At 42.6% G+C, this 22,853-nt stretch overlaps 1 protein-coding gene across 2 annotated transcripts in view; it reads right to left on the reverse strand.

The window, feature by feature from the left end:
* ARFGEF3 (ARFGEF family member 3) overlaps window positions 1-22,853 on the reverse strand; it is a 301,053-nt gene that overhangs the window by 162,449 nt on the left and 115,751 nt on the right. Inside the window, exons 6-7 of one of the 2 annotated variants that reach the window (XM_029596474.1) lie at window positions 14,447-14,578; window positions 11,662-11,784 (exon numbers count right to left, since the gene is read on the reverse strand). In XM_029596474.1, coding sequence (XP_029452334.1) covers window positions 11,662-11,784; window positions 14,447-14,578 — 255 coding nt within the window. The remainder of the gene's footprint in view (window positions 1-11,661; window positions 11,785-14,446; window positions 14,579-22,853) is intronic. The other variant, XM_029596476.1, reaches the window with a different exon arrangement.

The following is a 22,853-nucleotide window of genomic DNA, read 5'->3' on the forward strand; positions in this document are numbered from 1 at the left end:
TTTAAGATACTCAAGACCTGAAATTACTTCAGACAGCTCCAATAGTTGTGCTTCCGATTGGTCGGAGTTATTTCCAAGATAAATATTTACAAACTGCTATACAGACACAATTTAAGTGTATGCAGAACCCAATATTCAGAACCACTTGTCTAGCTACATTTGGACTTAGCCAGACAAATAGCAGGATTTAAAAATCCCACCACACTGGCCGGCCTTCTTTTATCTGGTTAACTTTTTAGGGCGGCGTATGCTATCTAGCTAACAGGGTCATTCATCAAAATGCGTTAGGGCATTATCACGGGTGTTATGGTCCTAACGCCCGCGGTAACGCCATAACGCATCCATTATTTTTCACATTGCGAGATGCATATGCAATTTTCCAAAATTTAGTCAAAGGGGAGGAGTTTGGGCAGAGTTTATGAAAATGAGAGGTGTATAACATTGCATACGATAACGTAATGCACATCATCGCTCGTTTTAACACTGGAAATAACTATACCATTTTTCTTGGCGTTATGCTGTGTGATAAATATTGCAAATCCCATTTCAGACAGGAGAGGGGAGAGGGGTGGGGTGGAGAGAGAGAGAGCCTCTGAGGTGAAATACATATTTGTAATCTATTTATACCACTGTAGAAGGATCAACTAGTACCTTGAGGTGAGGTTTTGGTGGTGGCCTAGGTTCTGGGGGCCAGTTTGACATGCACAGTCAGAGGTACGAACAGCACAGTATACATCGGTGAAGATTTGATGTGATTTGGAATAAGGAAAGGTACAAAAAGATGAGATTTCAATAGTGTACTCTCACCCTAGCTTGAAAGCAGCCAGGTAGAGATTGCATCATGCTAGGGCGAGAGTACACTGAAGAAATCTCATCTTTGTGTCCCTTTCCTCACTCCAAATCACATCAAATCTTCACCGATGTGTACTGTGCTGTCTGTACCTCTGACTGTGCTTTTTAAATTGCCCCCCAAACCCTAGACCACCACCAAAACCTCACCTCGAGTTACTAGTTCACCCTCCTACAGTGGTATAAATAGTTGACTAATATGAGAGCCTTATAAAGTGTCTCTCTCTCTCTGGCTAAGTTTATCTGGCCAATTTTGGTAGACAGCCAGCGCCTGAATGTGGACTTTGCAATTTTTACTTCTCTGTGCTGGGCAAATGGGTTCCGTTTCAAAGTTCCAATACAAAGATCCGGTATTTTATCGAATCCTGATCCGGATAACATTCTCATGAAAGAGCTTAAGGAGTTTCACAAGTGTGCTGCTGCTTCTCCCAGCCTTCTTGAGATAGTATGTACTGCCAAATCACTTTTCAATTCATGGGGTTTTTTTTGCTATTAATGCTACTCTTTAGTTTGTCAGTCTGGCCTACTATATCTTCCAGGTTCACAGCGGTTCAGTTCATCTGACTCATCACCCTTGAAAATCATCTCTGGAACTGGTATCTCCCCAACATCCTCATTAGTAAACACCGAAGCAAAGAATTCATTTAGTCTTTCTGCAATGGCCTTATCTTCCCTAAGAGCCCCTTTAACCCCTCGGTCATCTAACAGTCCAACCAACTCCCTCACAGTTTTCTTGCTTCGGATATATTTAAAAAAGATTTTATTATGAGTTTTTGCCTCTATGGCCAACTTCATTTCAAATTCTCTTTACACTTAACTTGACAATGCTTATGTTTTTATCCTATTTTCTTCAGATGGATTCTTCTTCCAATTTTTGAAGGATGTTTTTTTGGCTAAAATAGCCTCTTTCACCTCACCTTTTAACCATGACGGTAATCGTTTTGCCTTCCTTCCACCTTTCTTAATGCGTGGAATACATATGGACTGCGCCTCTAGGATTGTATTTTTAAACAATGTCCACGCCTGTTGCACACTTTTAACCTTTGCAGCTGCACCTTTCAGTTTTTTTCTATTTCCCTCATTTTATCAAAGTTCCCCTCCATCTGACTCCAATTTCTAATGAACTCTTCCCTCTTGGATAGGTATTATCCAAGTAATCTTTTCTCTTCCAGCAGCATCATAGGATAGAGTATAGTGTTATCCTTTCAATGTGTGTGCGCTAGGAAGATTCCCTTTTACTCACTGTTTCAATTGCCCTCACTACCTGGAAATTTACAGTTATTTATTTTTATTTTTGTAATTTATATTTATATTCTGCTTTTCAGCACTTCAGAGAGGATTACATTCAGTACTGTGTGTATTTCATGTTTCTCCCAGGATTTCAGGGCTTCACTAGGAGACTGGCACTCTCTCTCCAGCTATTTCTCCAGTGACGTATCAGACTGTCAGCTCCAATTATTGCTGTTGTATACGTCCAACTGCAACTCAAGATTCACTGAACCGAACAAACTCCCTTCTATATCATGCTTACAACATCTCTTGAAGCATCATCCCTAGGGGTTCAAAACATATGGGGGTCTATGCTCTCTGGGACATACCATGTGACACAGAAGCCACGTTCAGACAGGTATTTTAGTAAAGTAAGGGGGCATAACTGGTTCATTCTTCCCCTTTATAAAGGATTTCAACTGAAGACGGGAGATTTAATGGAATCATTTACTATACCTGGGCTTAGGTTATTTAGTATAAGATGGTAAATTGGCATTTACTATGTGAATACTTATAAAGGCTGCACACTGTTGGAAATACTGTATAAAGGCTGCACACTGTTGGAAATGATATCCATATGACACAATCACTAATGAGTTCTAATTGTCAGTCTAGGGTGAACATCTGTTTCCTATTTCACATTAATGATGGTCTTTAATTGGATATATCTGTATAGGGGTTATGCAAGAATTTGATCATGGTTGTTAGCTAAGCACTGGGCAGAAACACCAGAGATCCTTTTTTCGTCTTAGCTTCCTGTTTGTATATGTAATAAGGATTTATAATAATTGAATAAAGGAATGCCTTAAAATTTGTGTTTCTAGAGATCTAGCAGGTATATAATAATTTTGCCCAACCTATTAGTTTTCTCTTTCTGTTTTTAGTACTGGCTGGAAAAATAAATCCTTGTTTTCTTGCTTTGTTTCATTTTTTTGTCCTTCTCCAGAGAGAGCTGCTAGTACTCTCTTAAAGTGAAATGTTGTAATGCTTTTGAGAAGTGCCTGTTGTAGAATTGTGAAGCTGTGAGGGAGTTGTTGCAATCTGCCTACAGTGGATGACTTTGATATTCGTTATTGATGAAGTTTTATACTCCTATGGACTATGGTCCATGCCTTCTACCTTCCACAGCACCCCCCACCCCCTGGTTAACAAAAACAAAAATGCAAAAAAATATAAAAAAACACAAATATATATAAAAATAAAAAACAAGGGCTACATTTCTTAACTATCTTTAGGGAGTTGACACTCCCTTCCTCAGATCTGAATAGAATAAGCATAAGATAACATTGTTAGAAAATTCAAGTGAATGATAAGATTCATTCCAGTGATAGTTTGTGACTATTCTTTCTTGATGAACTGCAACTTATTACAATAGTAAAACAGAGTGTGAAGGGGAAAGGCAGGGAATTGAGTGATCAGATGGTGACAGACTGTGGAATTTTATATAAAGAGAGCTTGCTCCAGAAGAGATGGTGAAGTTGACTGGAAGACTGGAGCCTTTTGATAGCGACTAAGGTACTAAGTAGGACATCCTTGATTGCAACACCCATTTTCCTGGCCCCATGTTTGCTGGGTTGATAGACATGAGAAACAGTCTTGGAACCTTACATATAAAAGCCAGCCTGCTTCCAGAGAGATGGTGATGGCATGGATGTGAAACCAGCTGAGTGTGGCACTGGAATTCTGTGATTGCAGAGTAATAAATAGGAATTGGACTTTTATGTCCAAGTCATTTTTTTCCTTTAAAAAGTTTTCTATCCAGTATAGTGAATCCCAAGTATCATTTAAATTATTCACTACTTTAGATGTAACTGGAAATTCACGTGTCAGTGCCACAGTGATTTGATTTCATTGAGAACTTCTGATGGCATTTCAGCACTAATGAAGATGATGCTTCCATTTACACTGGAGTTGTCTACAGTTCTCCAACTCAGATTAGGACTGAGATCTGGTTGAAGACATCTACAAGGTGGGAAAGAAGGTGGAAGCGTTGCTCGCTGTAGATTTTAATCTGCCAGATGTGGACTGGAGAATCCCTACTGCACAATCTGCAAGAAGTAAAGAGATAGTAGATGCCCTTCTAGAGGTGATGGAACTCATGGGGGTTTGTTCTCATAAATGGAGATAATGTCTCTAGGGTCTAGTTGGGTGCTCACCTGAGCACCAATCATTATCAAATGGTATGGTTCAATACAGCAGCCAGGATGGAGACAAGTCCCACAAAGATCAGTTTTGAATTTTTGGTAAAACAGGGACATACCCTGGGGAGGAGCCAGAAGACTGGGAGAAGATGGGAGAGGTCAAACAACAGTGGTCTAAATTAAAAGGGACTATAATAAAGATAACAAACCTTTGTTATGAAAAATAATAAAAAGTAAGAGGGAACAATAAATCGATCTGGTTCTGAAAGAAGGTGGCTGAAAATATAAAGGCAAAAAGAACAGCGTACAAGAAGTACAAAGGATCCCAAAAAGAGGAACATAGAGAGGAATATCTGGTGAAGCTGAAGGAGGTGAGGAAAGAAATCAGGAAAGGAAAAGATCAAGTATGAGAAAAGACCGCCAAAGAAGTAAAACAAGGTAACAAAATATTTTTTAAATATGTCAGAGAAAGGAGGAAGGCCAGAGGTGAGATTGTAAAACTGAAAGGAGACAAGAAGCAATGTGTGGAGAAAGATGAAAAAAACAGCAGAAATATTAAATACTTCAGTTCGTGTTCACTAAAGAAGATCCTGGAGTAGGACTGTTGCGGATTGACAAGACCATGGATGGGAGTGGGGTAGACACAACTCCTTTTACAGAAGAGAATGTATGGAAAGAACTAGGAAAACAAAGTGGACAAGGCCATGGGGCTGGATGAGGTACATCCCAGGATAATAAGGGAGCCCAGAGATGTGCTGGCAGGTTCACTGAAAGACCTGTTCAATAAATCCCTGGAAACAGCAGTGGTGCCACAAGATTGGAAGAGAGCAGTTGTGGTCCTGCTTCCCAAAGGTGATAGCAGAGAAGAAGCTGGAAACCTTAGACCAGTTAGCCACAGCTTGCTGGTGGGAAAATTAATGGAGACTCCGCTGAAGGAAAGGATAGTCAACTATAATCCGGTGGGTTGCTGGACCCAAGGCAACATGGTTTCACCAGAGGAAGACCACTTGATGTGATTTACTTATTTATTTATTTTATTTATTTTAGAAACTTTTATATACCGGTATTAGTGGGGACATCATACCGGTTCACATAATAACTGAAAGCTTGGAAAATACATTACAACAAGGAGAATGTAACTGGGCGGGGGTAAAACCAAAACCAACTTGTATTTCAACAAAGCTTTTGATAAGGCCCCGCATAGGAGGATCATGAATAAAATGAGAAGCCTGGGAGTGGGTGACAAGGTGGTGGAATGGAATACAAATTGGATGCCAGGAGACTGTGTGCTTTGGTAAATGGAACCTATACTGAAGAGAGAAGAGGGTTAAAGTAGAGTGTCACAAGGATCAGTTTTAGAGGGGTTAGAAGAAAAAGTTTGCCTTCTAAGATCTGCAAAAAGAGTGGATACACCTGAAGGAGTAGAGAGCATGAAAAGCAATTTTAAAAAGCTTGAAAAGTAGTGAAAAGTTTGGCAGCTGGGATTCCATGCCAAAGAAGTGCCAAGTCATGCATTTGGGGGATGAGGAGAGGGACCTTGGGGAGATAGTGCCTAGTGATCTAAAAGCAAAAAAAAAAAGAGGGGAGTCATGTGATGACACGGCAATGAGCAATCGCAGCTTCCCCACGCTCCCTTCCCCAATCTTTATTAATGGCTCAGATCTTCAGTGCCAGCGGCCAGATCATAGAAAATTATGGCGGAGAAGGTGGCCAAGAAGTCCTTGCCTAGGATGTGGGGGGAATCAGACAGCCCGCACCAAGTGGACTTGCTAGAAAACTGTGGCAGAGAGAGCGGCCTTCACCAAGGAGCCTGCCTCTGATGAAGACAACATGGCGGACAACCTGCTCCCCATGGATATCGCAGAGATGATTTGGGCAGCCATTAACCAAGTTGGGGACAAAATACACTCTAGTCTTGACACCAAGTTGGAATCTGTAGTGGAAAAGGTGTTACAGGTGGTGTCCATGGTGGGGGAGACCACAGCTCGCTTGGATTCCCTCACCGAGCACATAGAAGAGCTGGAAATGTTGCTCACCACCACGTGACAAAGGCTGGAGGTGATGGAAAGAGGGCATAAACAAGTGTTGGAGAAACCGGACAACCTCAAGGAGCAGGCGCAACAACCTGCGCATTATAGGAGTGCCAGAGCGGCAGAGGAGCCTGATCAAGTGGGCTTCTTTTCTCAATGGCTGCCTACAGTGTTGAGGAGGTAAAGTTAAATTAGACTGCGCTCACAGAGCACTCGACCCTGCTCCAAAAGAGAGTGATCGCTCACGTGCTGTGATCGTGTGGGTAACATAACTTTCAGGACAAAAGCTGCTTACTAGATGCTAGCAGGAAAATGAAAGAAATTAAGTTTCAGGGGCACTGTATATAAATCTTCCAAGATTATTCAGCTGAGGTGCAGTGCCATCACACAGCCTTTCTGGAGGTCAAACGCGAGCTATGCAATTGGAGCCTATCCTACGCCATGCTTTATCTGGCAATACTTAGAGTCCTCCATGATGGCAAATCCGAGGTGTTCCATTCAGTGCAAGATGTGAGAGCACTGCTTCAGAAAATCCAAAGGAATGCAGCAACAGCACCAGATGGTGCCTCCTGAGTAACCCACAGCCTGATATCCTTTTTTCTTTACACAATGGATTAGTGTTGCTGGGGTACCAGGGATTGTAAGGTTTCTCCTTGGTGGGCCCATGGGTGGAGGAAGGAATATGCTGTGCTGTTATGTTTTTCCTAGTATAATCTGTTAGGAGTTTTCATCCTGCCAGGCAGGAAGGGGGGTTGGGGGGGGGGGGGGTTAGATGGGTGACAGAGATGGGGGTTATCACTGGTTAGTTTGACATAGGGGTTCTCTCTGGCGATGTTTTCCTTTCTTAGTTCAATTCAGATCCTATGCTGGTGTGTGCAAAGCAGATATTGGAAGGAAAAACATTGGATTAGTCATCTCCCCTGAAGAAGAAACTTGGATGTTTCGAAACAAGGCCTTGTAGGGAGGACATTGAATAAGCAGGATGCAGCACTAAGTTAAGTATTTGACGGGTAACAAAAAGAAAAAAAAGTGAGTGAAGCAGTTGGTGCTGGATTAAAATAAAATTTGAAACTACGGGAGATTTTAGATTTTTTTGAATAAAGTAAATTGGATGGGAGGTGGATTGTCGATGATTACAACACATAAAGTAGACTAACATTAACTCCAATGGGTTTGGAGTTAGTGGATTAAGGTCACGAAATGAGACATTCACCTCCATCTTTAATAATTTTTTAATGGCAACACACGGTGTGGTGAAGGAAATAGAATTAAACACAAAAAAAGAAAAAAAAAAAAAATCGGGATCTTCACATAAAGGAACACTGATAAGAAACTATGGGGTTGTGTGAATGGTGGGTTATATTAAGTGTTACAACCCGTTAATAGTGTAGATTTAAATAATAGGCTATAAGGTTAATCATCATAAATCCGTGGTCTTTCTAATCGGTTCTGATGGGTCCCGTATGCTCCCCCGCTTGTTTTTCACCGTACAAATGAGTGACAAAGTTTTTTTTTTTTTACATATCTGGGTATTCATATTCCTACTAACATGCGCTGTACAGGCTGAACTATGCCCCGTTGGTGACTAAGACTAAACAAGATTTATTGGAATGGAGGGGCTGTGATCTCTCTTGGGGGGGGGGGGGGTTTAAAAGTAATGCGATTAATATGAACATTTTACCTTGTTTATTCTATCTTTTTCAGCATGTTCCTTGCTTTCTCTCTTCGAGTTTCTTCTCTTAGTGCGCTTTTAGACTTTTTATGGGAGGAGAGAGTAGCCAGGGTTGGTCTCCGCACATTGGGGCGGATTTTAAAAGCCCTGCGCGCCGGCGCGCCTATTTTGCATAGGCTGCCGGCGCGCACAGAGCCCCGGGACGAGCGTAAGTCCCGGGGCTTTGTCAAAGGGGCGGGGAGGGGGCGTTCCCGAAACGACGCAGCGTTTCAGGGGCGGGCCCGGGGGTGTGGCGCCGGCTTGGGAACGTGGTCGAGGCCTCCGGACCAGCCCCCGGGTTGGGTGTCGGCGCGCCAGCAGCGTGCTGGCGCGCGCAGATTTACATCTGCTTTTAGCAGGCGTAAATCTGCCAACAAAGATAAGGGGGGGGGTTAGGGAGGGGGAAGGTGGGGGGAGGGCGAAGGAAAGTTCCCTCCGAGGCCGCTCCGAAATCGGAGCGGCCTCGGAGGAAACAGGTAGCGCGGGCTGGGCTCAGCGCGCGCAGGTTGCACAAATGTGCACCCCCTTGTGCGCGCCGACCCCGGATTTTATAAGATACGCGCGGCTACGCGTGTATCTTATAAAATCCAGCGTACTTTTGTTCACGCCTGGTGCGCGAACAAAAGTACGCGATCGCGCAATTTTTTAAAATCTACCCCTCTGTATAGACCCAAGGAGTGGGGCAGGATAGTCTTTTCAGATCTGCAGGCCTATTTCTGGGCCGCCCATCTCTCGGGAGTGTTTACATGGATTTATCGGGATTTTTCCACACCTTGGCTAGCCCTCGAGAGGCATCTGGCTGAAGGTACAGACTTAGTCTCCTCTTTCGTCAGTGGAGGGGGGGGGGGCAGCTAAGCAATGGTGGGAGGCAGATCGATGTTGTTTGGGCAAAATGTATGTCGGGGAACAATTGTCATCCTTTACTGACCTTCAAGATGAGTTTGATATTGCTGACTCTTCTCACTCTTATTATGAGAGATTGAAACAGGAGCTCTGAAGGAGAGAGAGGGAAGGCTGGAACTGATCTACTCCTACTCCTTTGGAGATGGTGTTGGCGAATGGCCCAGCTAAAAGGAAGCTCTTATATAGGGCCATCTGCTGGACTGGGTTGGACCTTCATCCAGTGCTGAGGGTGGAACAACAATGGGAGGTAGATCTCCTGTTCCCCATGTCTCCTAGGGAGTGGATATGGCGAAGTGCGCATAAATCCTCTATCTGTGCTAAGCAGACAGAGTTTTTGGTCTGTCTAATTATGCACACTTATCAGTGTCCCCTTTTTATCTCTCCCGATTCCTCGCCCTTGTGCTGGCGAGGTTGTGGTCTCCCTGGGATGTACTTGCACGTTTGGTGGATTGCTGCTTTTTGGCAAAGGGTGGGCTGTCTAATTGCAGCCCGTCCTCTCTCTCTCTGGCACTTTGCCTCTTGGGATTATGGAGGGCTCCATGGGCGAGGAGGTATTGTAGAATTTTAGTGCAGCAGATGTTACTCACTGCTCGTTTTGTTATTGCTTGGAAATGGAAATCAGTTCCTACTTTAGGGGATTGGAGGACACAGCTGCACTCAGAGGCTTTATTGGAAAAGCTGATTTATATGCTACATGACCAGGTTAAACTGTATGAGTCGATTTGGGGCCCATACTGGGAACTTCTATAACTCTCTTTAATTTTTTCTTTATCGGCGCTAGCCTGTGTTTTGTTTTGCAGACTGTGGGACATTGGTTGTTTAACTTTCATTGTTGACATTATAATGCCTGATGTATGTACTGACTGTGATAAAATAAAAAGTTACAAAAAAATAAATAAATAAAGGCAAAAACCCCCAATTTGACAAGGTGGTGGCTAAAGTGAGAGGGATACTGGACTGCACAGAGCGAGGAATAACCAGCAGGAAAAAGGAGGTGATTATGCCCTTGTACAGGCTTGGCGAGGACTCACCTGGAGTACTGTGTACAGTTCCGGAGAACGTATCTCAAAAAGGATAGAGACAGCATGGAAGCAGTCCAGAGAAAGGCAATCAAAATGGTTTAAGGTCTGTATCAGAAGACCCTGAAGGATCTGAATATGTATACCCTGGAGAAGTAGAGGTGCAGGGGAGATATGATACAGATTTTCAGAAAGGTATTAATGATGCACAAACATCAAACCTTTTCCATTGGAACGGAGATTGTAGAACTAGGGTTCTCAATATGAAACTCCGAGTGGGGTGGACTCGGAACTGACATTAGGAAATATTTCTTCAGAGAGGGTGGTGGATGCCTGGAATGCCCTCTTGGAAGATGTGGTGAAGACAAAAAAAGGTAATGAAATTCAAAGGACATGGGATAAACACTGCGGATCTCTAGAAACTCAAGGATGGAAACCAAAAAAAAAGAGGTAACCTATGCTAACTTTAGGTGTAACATTTCTGCCTGGGGGTAACCTGCATCAAGCAGCAGTTATTACCCTTAACAGAAAGCATAAGAGTAACCTACATGGAGCAACAGTTACTACTGTAAGTTTCTTGCTGGGCAGAGTGGATGAACCATTTGCTCTTTATCTGCCATCATTCACTACGTTACTATACTATGGGAGAGGAAGCTCAGCTGGAAACTGCATTTTCAGACCATATTCAAATTCTAAGCAAGCATCTCTGTACTAGGAGTTAATTCTGATGTAAGTAATGCCTGCAAACAGGTCCTGAAAATGGGTAAGAACCTTCCAGCCACATCCTACAACATTGCCATTTTGATTCTTATCGCTATCTCAGTGTAAATAAAGAAAAAGAGGTAACATGTTTAGTGCAGATGGACATCAGCAAGCTCACTCGGCTACTAACATGCGGGTCCACTATTTTCTAACATTTCATCCGTTTGATTTTCACCTTCAGAAATTGGTATCAGACTGCGTGCTCAATCGCTTAGGCTCTTGCCCTATACAGGGCTACAACCTCTTTCATGATGGCAATGGCACTAGAATAGTAACTTCATTTACCAATTTCACTAATGTACTCTTTTTATTATATATGCCAGTTTTTAACTTTTTTATCGTTTTAAAAATTTTTTATTTTTTTTTAAATTTTTTACTTATCTTGCCAAATTCATGACAATTTGGCAAGATAAGTAAAAAATTTAAAAAAAAAAATTTTTTTAACGATAAAAAGTTAAAAACTGGCATATATAATAAAAAGAGTACATTAGTGAAATTGGTAAATGAAGTTACTATTCTAGTGCCATTGCCATCATGAAAGAGGTTGTAGCCCTGTATAGGGCAAGAGCCTAAGCGATTGAGCACGCAGTCTGATACCAATTTCTGAAGGTGAAAAACAAACGGATGAAATGTTAAAACATAATTAATCCTCACATATTGTGTATGTTTGATTGTATTGAGTGAGGACAGTAGCCCTTCAATTTTGTCATTTGAGTTTTCTTGGTCCACTATTTTCTACAGGCGTAATAAGAATGGCAGACGTAAAAGCACATTTAACAACTTGCCTGCTCTGCTATTTCTGACAGACTATTTGTTAAGCATGTCATCTCTGACTCTCTTGTGGAACACATCCAAGGAGAGAGAGTCTTTTTTCTTTTTTTAATTGTAATTATTTATATAAACACCCAGATACACAGTGCATACCGCATGCAGACAAGAGCACAGCCCGCAAATATGAAGAAACGCCAAAGGCTCACCACGTTCTCTTGTTTTTGACGCAACTGTAAAGTCAAGTCACTCAACATTTGGCTGAGAGTTGCTCGCACAGCTGTGTTAATACTACGCTGGTGACAGCTAGAAACATAGGTCTCAATGCATACCTGGTGTAGAAACAAGATAGCGGAAATCAACATTATACAACATTATTGAATGCTGATACAACCCACTGATCACAGAAACCCAGCCTGACTTTTAGAAATACTGCAATTCTCCACAATGTTTAATGGCCCCAGTGTGAAAAAAACAAAAAATAATCAGGAATTAAAAACACACAACATCCTCAATAGCTCTTCAGAAACAGGTCGATTTTTCCAATGAGACAAGGGCATCAGAAACTACCATCATATTCATCTATTGGGCTAGCTGTTGGGACATTCTCACATTGTGATAGCATAACAAAGTGCAATTTTAAACTCATTCCACAAATAAGTCATTAAAAGCAGGGAACTTCTGCACCACCTGGCAGTGAGTGCCCCATGCATTACTACCTCCCTAAACATCAATACTACATTGGGATAATAATCTTTGGCAAGATGTCATTAGTAAAACATCTGGTTTGCACCTTTCCCAGGCTATAAAATGCTCTAGGTTGAGCAGCCTGTGACATACAAACATTCGCTATTAATGTAGCGCAATGGACAACATCAATATGAATAATTATATTAATGCTGGATATGAGCCAAACATTTCTATACATTTTTCTTCCATCAACTACTTGGTTAAGTCTTTCCTGTAATTTAATTTTACCTTTTGCTTTAGGAAATCCTGAGGTCCAGTTCAGGTATTGGGATTTACTACAATGGAGGCTATTAAGGAATCTTTGTTCAAACCCTCATAACATGCAATGTCATTCAATAAGACACAAACAATATCTGATATTTATTGATAAATTATTATTCGGGCATTCTTAGCCAATCAGATTGTCCCTTTATCCTTTTCTAAAAGCAAGAAACCCCTTAATAAAATGTAGAAAAGGAAACAAAGCAGGAAGTGTCCCCCATCCTCATGGCATTCGAGTGACAGCCATCTTGAGAAGGACATGGCTAGGAATTTGGGTACGGAAATGTACAAGGTAGCAGTCATTTAGCACAGCCCATTACCAGGTTGCAGTGTGCCATCAAATCCAACAGAATTGTTGAAGACTGGTAGAGGCTCAGATGAACTTTTCTTCCACCGTGTTTTCTTCCTTGCCGGTTCCGATACCTCATGAACCCTTTCAGATGCCTCTCGTAAGCTGGCTGCATTAACTCTAGAATCTTTGTGGGAATTTATGGAGAATTTTGCAAATATTTTGTCCCTTTCTATACTTTAAGTGGAGTCTGTTGTTACCAAATTAGATCCTATAGTTGCTCAACATGAGAATTATTTTCAAGATCACTCCAGGCAACTTGTAGCCTTCAAAACAGGTTTTCTTAAAATTCAAGGGGTCCAGGTCTAGGACTATTTGTGATACTGGAGCTATTTCTCACAGGCTTGAATTGCTGGAGAATTTTTCTTGTCAGGTTAATTTTAGGATTTTGAATTTTCCTAAGATTTTAGGCAAACTTCCAAAGGTTATTTAAAAAAAATACTTGCTTCAAGTTTGGTGTATTCCTCCTGAAGAATGCCCTTCTATAACCAAGATAACTTTTTTGCCATCATCTTCTCAAGCTTCTGCAGGGGTTTCCGCTGCAAATCAATTTCCTCCACTGAATCTCACAGAATTCTTAGAAACATCTGGTCTGGAAATCAGAGATAGGGCCACCCTATTTGTATAGTTTGTTGCTGACTCTGATTTGTCAAAAGTAATGTCCTTGTACTTTCAGAATTTAAATTCTCCTTCATGGTCAAAATCTGCAGATTTTTCCAGACATTTCTAGGCTCACCCAGCAAAGGAGAAGGAGTTTTCTAGCTCTCAGGAAAGATATTCTTGCTTTGGGGACATCTGTAAATCTTTTGTAAAGTTGCATTCAGATACCTTTATATTCTTTGCACCTGAGCAGCTACAATCCTTTCTTAATACTAGGAGAGTTGTTACTTCTTCTCCAGTTCAGACTAATTCTTGATGTTATTCTGAGACCAGTGTTAAAATATGGGGGTCCTTACGTGCTATTGGCTTTTCTTAATTGTTTTTTTTCTTTTTCTCTCTCTGTATATTTTTTTCCCTTTGAATGATTTTGTGTTTCTTTACTGTTGGGTATAAATAACTACAATGTGAAAAGTTTCCTACATATATTATTGGTTTCAATTGTTTATATAAATGGATATGACTATTTGCCTTTTTATTTTCTTGTTTCTGATAATATCCTCATTGTGCTTTGCTTTGTTAATTTAAAATTGCATAAATAAAAAGTAAAAAAAAAAAAAGAGAACCGTTGAAGACCTCCTAATCAGGTCTAGGAAGGTATTTGGAGAACTGTAAAATAAAAGTCAGGCTGAGTTTCTGGATGGGAACAACGGGGGGAGGGGCAGGGAGGAGGGAGAGGGAGAGAGATAGGGGATTTATGAAAGTTTTCCTCCCAGAGCCTTAGTCAATAAAGATTTCTGCCATAGGCAAAGAGTGGAGGAAATGTCGTCTTCGAATAAGGCCCTTGTTATTTTCATTGATAAATTGATCAAGTTTTCCACTGTATCAAAGCTTAGACAAATTCCTCCCAAGGAGTTCAGAAGAAAATCTATCATTGCTGAGAAATTCCTTGTGCAAGAAAGAAGTAGGCGGCATCCGGCGTGCTGCCTTCCAGCAATTCCAGCTTAGCAGAGTTCCAAAAAGGCCGAGCTTGATACCTTCAATAAAGCCATGGGTGGCTGGCTGCTAGGGAAAACACGCTGGCACAGGGCAGTGAGGATGCATGCAAGAGATGCTTTTATCATTTCATACATTCGGGGGGATCCAGGTCTATGGCAGGCCAAACACAACTATGGACAAAAGAACAAAGAAAACAAAAAAAAAGGGGTAAAACAGAGAGCGGGTGCAAACAAATGAAAGGAGATGAGCTAGAACCCACAGAGCATGAGAAGATGAAGTGTTTACCGATATTACTGCAGATTATAATGGCCAAAATATAAGTACATGACACAAAGCTTTGTTTAAAAACCAAGTTTGCTTACCATAATCCGTGTTCTCTGTAGACAGCAAGATGAATTAGCCATGACACATGGGGCACTGTCATCCAACAGCGCGGAACGGACCCTTCTCTCTTAGCTCATAGAGCTTTTGCTCTTCTGAGCATGTGCAGGAGTTCCTGTGCGGGCATTGCCTTATGAGCCTCTCAATTGATTTGGACCCAAGCTTTTGCTAGGTAGTCGACTCTCCAGGGAGGCAGGTGGATATTAAGCAGGATTAATTCATTCTGCTGACTACATTGTTCTGCAGCAGTCAAAAAAGCAAACAGAATGCTAGGAATTATTAGGAAGGGAATGGTTAATAGAATGAAAAATGTCATGATGCCTCTATATCGCTCCATGGTGAGACTGCACCTTGAATACTGTGTACAATTTTGGTCACTGCATCTCAAAAAAGATATAGTTGCGATGGAGAAGGTACAGAGAAGGGCAACCAAAATGATAAAGGGGATGGAACAGCTCCCCTATGAGGAAAGGCTGAAGAGGTTAGGGCTGTTCAGCTTGGAGAAGAGACGTCTGAGGGGGGATATGATAGAGGTCTTTAAGATCATGAGAGGTCTGGAATGAGTAGATGTGACTCGGTTATTTACACTTTCGAATAATAGAAGGACTAGGGGGCATTCCATGAAGTTAGCAAGTAGCACATTTAAGACTAATCGGAGAAAATTCTTTTTCACTCAATGCACAATAAAGCTCTGGAATTTGTTGCCAGAGGATGTGGTTAGTGCAGTTAATGTAGCTGGGTTCAAAAAAGATTTGGATAAGTTCTTGGAGGAGAAGTCCATTAACGGCGATTAATCAAGTTTACTTAGGGAATAGCCACTGCTATTAATTGCATCAGTAGCATGGGATCTTCTTAGTGTTTGGGTAATTGCCAAGTTCTAGTGGCCTGGTTTGGCCTCTGTTGGAAACAGGATGCTCAGCTTAATGGACCCTTGGTCTGACCCAGCATGGCAATTTCTTATGTTCTTATGTTAAGAAAACTTGTTTTTTTTCAACCAGCAGGGCTGAATTAGCTATGACACAAGGGAAGTTGAGGGTTGCTGTGCAGCACTTATTGAAAATGCAACCCAGACCCCTCCATGGAGAGTAGACATCTGGGTGAACAGGCTATGCAAAACTGCTTGTCCAAATTTACTGTCACTTCTTGATATATTGTCTAGACATTAATGGGACATGAAAGCTTGAACTGAAGACCAAACTGCAGCTTTGCAAATGTCTTCAACAGGAATGGCTTGCAGATGAGCCATGGCTCTCACTTTATTAGCCTTGACAGAGTCTGTAATCCGAAGGCCTACTGGTGCATAACAATGTGTGATATAGTCTGCTAGCCAATTGAACAATGTACATTTGTCGCTGCTATGTCCAGTTAGGATCATAAGAAACACATAGTTATGAGACCTGCAATGAGGCTGAGTTCTCTTTCTGTAATAAGCCAAGTCCCTTTTACAGTCCAATGAATGAAAGGCTTTTTCTCCTTCATGAGCATGCGGCCTTGGAAAGAATTTGGGTAATACAATAGCACATTTTATAAGACAAGCTGACAACACATTTGGTAGAAACTTGAGGTGGAAGAACTGCATCTATGAAGAGTAATGCATTAATGTCTGCAGCTCACTGACTCTCCTAGCAATTGGGATTACAAGAAGGAATAACACTTTTGATGTGAGAAACTTCAAAGAAGTCAATTCTAATAGTTGAAAGGGATGCTTCATAAATTGTTTAAGAACCACATTATCGGGCGGATTTTAAATGCCCTGCTCGTGTAAATCTGCCTGGATTTACGCGAGCAGGGCCCTCGCGCGCCTATTTTGCATAGGCCGCCGGCGCGTGCAGAGCCCTGGGACGCGCGTAAGTCCCGGGGTTTTTTTAAGGGGGCGTGTTGGGGGCGGGGCCGAATGACGTGGCGTTTCAGGGGCGGGACGCGGCATTTCGGGGGCGTGACGCCGGCCCGGGGGCATGGTCGAGGCCTCCGGACCATCCCCCAGGTCGGATGACTGCGCACCAGCAGTCCGCTGGCGCGCGTAGATTTACGTCTGCTTCTAGCAGGCGTAAATCGAGGGACAAAGGTAAGGGGGGGGGTTTAGATAGGGCCGGGGGGGTGGGTTAGGTAGGGGAAGGGAGGGGAAGGTGAGGGGAGGGCGAAAGAAAGTTCCCTCCGAGGCAACTCCGATTTCGGAGCGGCCTCGGAGGGAACAGAGGCAGGCTGCGCGGCTCGGCGCGCGCAGGCTGCCCAAAATCGGCAGCCTTGCGCGCGCCGATCCAGAATTTTATAAGATACGCGCGGCTTTGCGCGTATCTTATAAAATCCAGCGTACTTTTGTTTGCGCCTGCTGCACGAACAAAAGTACGCGATCGCGCTCTTTTTTAAAATCTACCCCCATGGTTCCACGGTATAAGTGGTTTGGTATTCCATAATCCTCTCACAAACTTAAGACACCAACGGATGAATGAATATTGGTTTACCTTCCACTTGAATATTGTAGTCTGCTATGGCACTGAGATGCACTCTAACTGAATAGGTACTCAAACCCATAGAAGAAAGAGAATAAGCATTGAAGCATCTCCCGCAGTTCATAACACATAGGTCCAGTGAACTCTGTTGGCAACAGGATGAAAGCCATTTCCATTTAAAACTGTAAGCCCTTCTGGTTAAGGGCTTCCTGGCAGATACTACTATGTCCAACTACTCTGGGTAAGGATAGGGATGCTATCAGTAAGTGCTTGACATTCAGGCTGTTGAGAAAGAGGATGTTTGGATGATACAGATGGACCCATTTTGAGTTAATAAGGACAGATTTGTTTCTAAAGGAATCAGAATGCTAATGGACAATTGTACTAGGTACAAGAGCCACATTTGTTTGGGCCATGTTGGTGCAATCAGTATCAGATGGACCCAGTCTTTCAGCACTTTTTGTACTGTCCTGGCTATTAGAATCAGTAGAAAATCACATGAGACCTGCATTCCAGATAGGCAGAAAAGCATCCAGAGTGGATCTAAGTTTGCTTGTAAAAATGGAGCAAAATCTCTCATTTTCGGTTTTCATCTGATGCAGGCAGGTTGATCAACAGAGCTCCTCAAAGGTTGGACAGCCTGATGTAGACAGCACTCATGAGGGCAAAACACCCTGCCGAGGTGGTCTGCCAACATGTTGGAAATCCACAGAAGGTAGGTAGCTTGTAAGACAGTGTGATGGTCACATGCCTAGTCCCAAATCATTACAACCTCTTGGTACAGAGTCCTGATCATGTGCTTCCCTGGCTGATGACATAAAACATGGCAACTCCCAAGATGGCACCAAAAGGAGAGGTCGGAGTTTGATGAGCTCCTCAATTCCCGACTTGCTTGCCTACTACTTACATGCCACACATGAAAAGGAAGGGAAGGATTTGGCTGGATTCCCCTGCAATAGCCATATCTACCCCTTCCCAACCAACTATTTAAGGGTTCTTTGCTCCGGTTCATGTTTCAACCCCGAGTGAGTCCGCTGAGACGCTGGGTGAAGAACACACCCTGGCCCTCCTGGACATACAAACGTCGCTTAGCCCCAGGGCTTCTAAGATGCCTTCCCCTCCAACGAATAGCCTTATCCGGGCACAGGACAGTATCTCACGACAATTACTGTTGGGTGAGGAGCTGGTTGCAGAGGCTGGACCTGAGTTGTCAGCGGTGGGTGTTATAGTCGGAGGCGCGGCGGATATGAGGGGGCAACCGGGAGGGTCGCGAGCCGTAATGGAAGAACTGGCTACCCTGGGTCCAAGCCTTCGTTTACCAACTTTGAGAGGGAAGAGGAACCAGCAAATGAATCCGTAAGGATTACAGCAATTTGCAGGGAAGGTGGGGTAAGCGTAACTCCCAATTTAAAATTGGTTAAACCACAAGAAATTACCTTAGCAATAGTATGGGATGCTTTAATGATGATTAAAAAATTGATTACTTCTCTAACTGAGGCTATAAATAATTCGCAGAGAACAATACAAATTATGGAACCAATGCTGACTTCTCATGACTTGAAAATAAAAGATTCAGAAGTAAAAGTATCTTCTATACAGGAAATTCAAACCAAGTTAATTCAGGATGAGACTGTTACCACAAAAAAGATTGAGAACTTGGAAAATACCATGAGATATTTAAATATTAGGGTATTAAATTTCCCACAATTAAAAATAATTTCTGCAAGAGAACAATTCAAGAAATACTTGGTTGAAGTTCTTCAATTTCCGCTTGAGGCCATCCCTCCAATATCAAATATTTACTTTGTTCCACCAATAAAGAAAGAGCAAATAGCACCGACTGAAATGCCTCAGAACACAGATATAGAGTTATCTGCATTCCTGGAAACATCAATAGATGAACAAGTTGAATTACGGGGGACTCTCTTGGTGGCATTTGTTTTCTCGAAGAACAGAGACTCTGTTTTGAGACTTTTCTTTCGAAATAGGGGTAAATTATATTATGGGCAAACGATATGGGTATAACCAGACATTACCAGGGCTACCCTAATTCAAAGGAAAAAGTTTTTGGAAATGTGTCAAGAGGCTAAGCTGGGAGCAAAGATCTCAGTTAGATACCCCTGTAAATGCGTTGTAAATTTAAATAATACTCGATATCTCTTTTTTGAGCTATCTCAATTGAGATTTTTGTTGGATAATCATGGAACTGAGAGTAATATAACCTAACCAGCTCAGGATATTAAGAGAAGGATTATCCTCCTTTCTTTCTTTTTCCTTTTATTTGAAATATATTTTCTAGTAATCCTTGGATCTCCTCTTTTTCCACTTATAGGATAAATATGGGGTTAATGATTTGATATGTAATGTCTTAATTTCTGTTTTTGGATTTTTCTTTTGTTCATGTATAGAAAGTGAAAGAATGTTATATATAATGTGGAAATTTTCCCTATAATTATTGTTAAAAGTAATAAATAAACCCCCAAAAAACCCATGGCTACTTAGTTGTCAGTTTGGATGAGAATTCTCTTTCCATAGAGGAGATGTGAGAAAGCTCTGAGGGCATATCTGATTGACTGTAGTTCAAACAGGTTGATTTGAAATTGCTATTCCATTGCCGGCCAAGTTTTGAAAGAGACCATTGTGCACTCCCAATCCCTTGGTGGACGAATTCATCACCACTGTGACCTGATGGGGTAACAGAGGGGCGGGAATGTCTCCATCCTAAAAAATGCTCAGGTCCAACCAGCAGTGGAGCTCTTTTTTCATTTTCTGAGATACATTCTCCAGGGTCTTTAAGGATTGAATGAACTGATCCCATTGAAGGACGCCCATGTGGAGGTGGGTTAGAGAGATCACATGCTCCACAGCTGCCATGCAGCCCAGGACCACTCTGGCTGTAGCGTTTTCTGCCTGAACCATCCAACAAGCAAGGGAGATGAAGGCATCCACTCAATCTGTTGGGAGAAATGCTCTTTTCTGTAGAGAGTCTATCCATGCCCCTAATAATTTGATTCTCTGAGAAATTTACTAGGAAGCCCACTGACTGAAGAAGTTGGTTTGTAGGAAGTTCAATATCCCCACTTGGGAAGATCCAGTCACTAGCCAGTTGTCCAGGTAAGGGAAAACCCAAATGCCCTGATGAAAAAGATGCATTTTTACTACAGCTAGGCATTTGGTAAAGATCCTCTGTGCTGCCAAGAGTCTAAAGGGAAGCATCTTGTACCGTGAGAGGATGCCACAATAAAGCACAGAAAATGCCAATGGATGGAAAGGTACGTGGGCATATCTGTCTTTCACATACAGGGCAAATATCCATTCTCCCGCCTGATTCTCCCATAATAGGTTCTTGTTCAGCTTTCATAAATCCAGGATTGGTCTCAATCCCCCGGACTTATCGGGGATGAGGAAACACTGGAAGTAGAATCCTTGGCCATGCTGGTTGGGCAGGATAGGTTCTATTGCCTGCTATTTGAGAAGCAATTCCATTTCCATGTGGAGCTGAGCTGAGTGAGATGGATTCAGATTGAAGCACAAAATGGGGAAGCACCAGAAGCCAGGAGAAACACAAGCGGTAACCAGATTTTACAATCTTTGATGATTTTGTGCCACTCCTCCAAGATGAGCAGAATCCTACCCCCTACTGAAGAGTTGGAGTTTTGTAATTGGAGGCTCGTCAAAAATTGGGTCCAGGCTTTGATTGGACCTACACTGCCACTTTTGGTTGACACTTCTTGCACTGCAGACCTTGAGCTGGAAGTTGTTGCTGTGGAAATGCAGGTGGAATACGATATTACTAGAATTTCTGAAAAGGGTGTCTCTGAAAGTAGGAATGCTTAAAAGTGAAGTAGGGATGTCTTGATGATTACTTTTGCTCAGAGCTTGTAAAAAGCAATTCAACTGCCACATGCTGCTCCTTTATCTGAGCAACTGTTTCTCTAAGCTTGTCTCCATAGAGATGTTTCCCTGCACAGGGAACAACCACTAACTTCTCATGCACATCGTTGCACAAACTGCTGGCTCCGTAGCCTTGCCATTTGATGTGCTCCCATGGAAGACAAGTGGGTAGCCATATCAAATACCTCATATACTGATCAAATGAGATGACTTATGCATTCTTCCGTATCCAGGAGTGGTTGTGAATAGGTGGTATGGCCCCTCCCCCTCAACTAGGCCTAGCAATGGGCTTCAGTTTCTGAATGCTGGGATTTGCTGCCAGTATTTTATTTGCATATCATTGGCCTTTTTATCATGGATTTCCTTGTCCAAAGCATATTGGTGGTTGAGACAAGGAGCATTATGGTATTCACACAAAGCCTAGGATAATTGCCACTGAGCCCCACCACTCTGTTAATGTGGGTCCTCCTTGGATACCTCACATTTGAATCAGGTTCATTCTTCTTGTCATTTACCTTTGTCAGTTGGTTATATTAATATCCTTTCAATTAAGCAAAAACAGATGTTATTTTTCAACTGCTTCTTGATAATGATTTGTTATTCTCTTCTTTGCGGAAAGCTGGCATACCAAAGCAGATATTTCCTTGCTAAAATTAGCTTGCCCTAATGGGTATCAATTTTTGCATAAGGACAGACAGTATAAGAAGGGTGGGGGAGTGACAGCAATTTTTAAATCTGGCATTTGTTTGACTCCACTTTCATTAGAATTGGGCAACGGCAGTGAGAGTTTCGTTATGAGATTAAAACATTGGTTGCTCACCCGGGATGCTCATTAAGGATTTATCAATTCTAGTTGATTTTTTTTGCAAACATTACAGACCCAAGCACATATTTTGGTGGTTAGGGATTTAAATCTACATATTGAGAATCAGTCTAAGGGAATATATCAAGACTTTTTTTTTACCCTTGCCTTCTTCTGTCTAATTTTGTACTAAAATTGATGTTGATACTCAGAGCTGAGCTACTATTATCTGAATCTCAAGTTACTAATGTCTCCATTTCCGACCTGTTAGTTAATATGGGACCTTTGTTGGACTCCGGAAGTGGATCCTTGGGCCGACCGCGGACGGGAGGCAGACTACTGAGCCGAAGAAGAGTCTTCACCTGGAAACCCGAGACTCCCCCAGAGGAGCTGTTGGAGACCGGGTCGCTAGGACTAAGGTGGCTTCGCCCTGGAAGCCAGAGGTCCCCCCAGGAGGAGCCCGTAGGGACCCAGACCGCTGGGACTTAGGTGAGCGGCTATCAGCAGAGAAGATCAAGGCTGGACCGGATTCAGGGCAGGCAGCAGGAGACGGAGTCGATGAGACGGACCAGGATCAAGGCAGGCAGCTGAAGATGGATTTGATGAGATGGACCGGGATCAAGGCAGGCAGCTGAAGACGGATTCGATGAGACTGACCGGGATCAAGGCAGGCAGCTGAAGACGGATTCGATGAGACGGACCGGGATCAAGGCAGGCAGCTGAAGACGGATTCGATGAGACGGACCGGGATCAAGGCAGGCAGCTGAAGCAGGCTGGCAGGGGTGTCAGAACAAGCGGACTGGAACACAGGGCAGGCAGGCAGGAACACTGGAACTGGAAGGCTGGAACGAGCAGGCAGGAAAGCAGGAAGGCAGGAACGCAGGAACTGCAGGCAACTAGCAGGCTCTGACAGCGACC

The sequence above is a fragment of the Rhinatrema bivittatum genome, chromosome 3 (assembly GCF_901001135.1).
Source record: "Rhinatrema bivittatum chromosome 3, aRhiBiv1.1, whole genome shotgun sequence".
Lineage (NCBI taxonomy): Eukaryota > Metazoa > Chordata > Amphibia > Gymnophiona > Rhinatrematidae > Rhinatrema > Rhinatrema bivittatum.